Source organism: Haliaeetus leucocephalus, unplaced genomic scaffold, assembly GCF_000737465.1.
Source record: "Haliaeetus leucocephalus isolate CR32 unplaced genomic scaffold, Haliaeetus_leucocephalus-4.0 Scaffold530, whole genome shotgun sequence".
Lineage (NCBI taxonomy): Eukaryota > Metazoa > Chordata > Aves > Accipitriformes > Accipitridae > Haliaeetus > Haliaeetus leucocephalus.
In genome coordinates, this window is record NW_010972966.1 from 1 (window position 1) to 2,846 (window position 2,846).

Sequence of the window (2,846 nt, forward strand, 5' to 3'; positions counted from 1 at the left end):
CAAGCACAAGGACTTCAAGGCCGAAGGCGGCGCCTCCTCTTCCTCCTCCTCCTCCTCCTCTTCCTCCTCCCAGCCGAAAAAGGCGGAGGGCAGCGTGGGGGTGCAAGCGGGGGCCCCCCCGTACCCCAGCCCGGCCGTGCCCCCCCCGCCGCAGCCCCTCTTTGAGGCCGCCGGCGCCTTCAACGCGCCCCAGTGGGGCATCGTGGACCTCTCCAGCCACCAGCACCTCTTTGGGGGGCTGAAACGGGGTGGGACGGTCGCGGTGACGACGGGGACAGCAGCGGTGGTGGGGACCCCGGCGGCCCCCCCGGCCCCCCCGGAGGCAGCGTCGAAGGAGGAGAAGAGTTATTTCCGCCGGCTGAAGTATTTCATGGAGCGGCGCTTTCCCTGCGGCGTCTGCCAGAAGTCCTTCAAGCAGTCGTCCCACCTGGTGCAGCACATGCTGGTGCACAGCGGCGAGCGGCCCTACGAATGCGGCACCTGCGGCCGCACCTATAACCACGTCTCCAGCCTCATCCGCCACCGACGCTGCCACAAGGAAACTGCCGAGGACGGCGGCGCTGCCGGCGTCACCCCCGCGGCAGTGGCCACCACCTCCGGGGTCATGCCGGCACCCAACGGGGCCGGTGGGGTCTTGCCGGCACCCAACGGAGTCAACCCGTTGGCGAGCGGGGTCAACGCGGCGCCCAACGGAGTCAACGCGGCACCCAACGGGGTCAGCCTAGCGGCGAGCGGGGTCATGCCGGCGCCCAACGGGGTCAACGTGGCACCCAACGGGGTCAACGCGGCGCCTAACGGGGTCAACGCGGCGCTGAGCGGCGTCATCCCGGCACCCAGCGGCGTCATCCCGGCGCCCGGCGGGGTCATCCTGGCACCGAGCGGGGTCATCCCGGCGCCCGGCGGGGTCACTTTGGCGCCCGGCAGTGCCGCCCCAGCACCCAGCGGCACTGCCCCGGACGGCCCCTTCACCTGCTCGCTGTGCTGGAAAGTCTTCAAGAAGCCGAGCCACCTCCACCAGCACCAGATCATCCACACCGGCGAGAAGCCCTTCAGCTGCTCGGTGTGTGCCAAGAGCTTCAACCGGCGCGAGAGCCTCACCCGCCACGTCAAGACGCACTCGGGGCTGCTGCGGGTGCCCTGCGCCGTCTGCGGGAAGGAGTTTCGGGATCCAGCGTACCTGCTGCGGCACCAAGCCGCCCACAGCGGCCAGCGCCCCGACTACAAGTGCGAGGTCTGTGGCAAAGCCTATGCCGCCCCGCAGAGCCTGCTGCGGCACCGGCAGGTCCACGCCGGCCCCAAGGCCGGCGCGGTGGCGTACCCCGGCGTCCCCAAGGGAACGGCGGCGGCGGTGCCCGTGTTCCCCAGTGCCTATGTGGCACCGGAGGGGGAGGTGAAGGCGGCCGACGGTGCCGGGGGCTTCTTATCCCCCCCGCCGGCCGCGTTGCTGGCGCCGGGGAAGAGTTTCGGCTGCGGCATCTGCGGGCGGGCGTTTGGCCGTCGAGAGACGCTGAAGCGGCACGAGCGGATCCACACCGGGGAGAAGCCGCACCAGTGCGCCGTCTGTGGCAAGCGCTTCCGTGAGTCCTTCCACCTCAGCAAGCACCACGTGGTGCACACCCGCGAGCGGCCCTACAAGTGCGAGCTCTGCGGCAAAGCCTTCGGCTACCCCCAGAGCCTGACCCGGCACAAGCAGATCCACCGGCTGCCCTTGCCCTGCGGGTTGGGGGGTGCCGGGACCCCCCCCGAGGGGCTGAGCTACGGCTGCGGCGAATGCGGCGAGCGTTTCCCCGACCTCTTCCGCGCGGTCAACCACAAGGAAGCCCACGCCGGGGAGAAACCCTACGGCTGCGACGCCTGCGGCAAAGCTTTCGGCTTCATCGAGAACCTGATGTGGCACAAGCTGGTTCACCAGGCCGCCCCCGAGCGGCTGCTGCCCGAGGGGGGGCCACCGGCCGAGAGCGGGCTGCAGCCCCCCGAGGAGCACCCGGTAGTGCCGAGCGGCGAGCGTTTCACCTGTGGCACCTGCGGGCAGAGCTTCAAGCATTTCTTGGGGCTGGTGACCCACAAGTACGTCCACCTGGTGCGGCGGACGCTGGCCTGCGGCGTCTGCGGGCAAAGCTTCGCCGGCGCCTACGACCTGCTGCTGCACCGGCGCCGGCACCTGCAGAAACGCCATTTTGGTTGCTCGGTTTGCGGGAAGCGGTTTTGGGAAGCGGCGTTGCTGATGCGGCACCAGCGTTGCCACACCGAGGAACGGCCTTACCGCTGCGCCGTCTGCGGCCGCGGCTTCCTGCGCTCCTGGTACCTGCGGCAGCACAAGGTGGTGCACACCGGCGAGCGCGCCTACAAGTGTGCCCTCTGCAACAAGCGCTTCGCCCAATCCTCTAGCCTGGCCGAGCACCAGCGCCTCCACGTCGTCGCCCGCCCCCAACGTTGCCAAACCTGCGGCAAGACCTTCCGTTACCGTTCCAACCTCCTGGAACACCGGCGCGTTCACCTGGGCGAGAAGGTTTACCGCTGCGAGCTTTGCGGCAAGAGCTTCTTCTACCTGTCCTCCATTCTGCGGCACCAGCGCTCGCACGACGCCCGCCGCGACCTGCGCTGCTCCGCCTGCCTCAAGCTCTTCAAGGACCCCAAGTACTTCAGCAAACACCTGCAGACCCACCAGGGCGGCCGCCCCTTCAAGTGCAGCACCTGCGGCGAAGCCTTCCGGAACACCTACGGACTCAAGAAGCACCGGCACGGCCACAAGCTCGAGCGCCTGGCCGCCCTGGCACACAAGGACGCCTGAGGACGGTGCGCGGCGGCAGCGGTGGGCGCCCGATGGGACGGGGAGGTGGTGGTGG

General features: G+C 69.6%; 1 protein-coding gene across 1 annotated transcript; it reads left to right on the top strand.

The window, feature by feature from the left end:
* Positions 1 to 4: 4 nt before the first annotated feature.
* Positions 5 to 2,840, top strand: ZNF865 (zinc finger protein 865; the record flags this gene model as incomplete). Its single annotated transcript, XM_010576543.1, has 1 exon — positions 5 to 2,840. A coding segment is annotated over one exon (2,787 nt), but the record flags the coding sequence as incomplete, so codon positions are not given.
* Between the last annotated feature and the right edge of the window lie 6 nt (positions 2,841 to 2,846).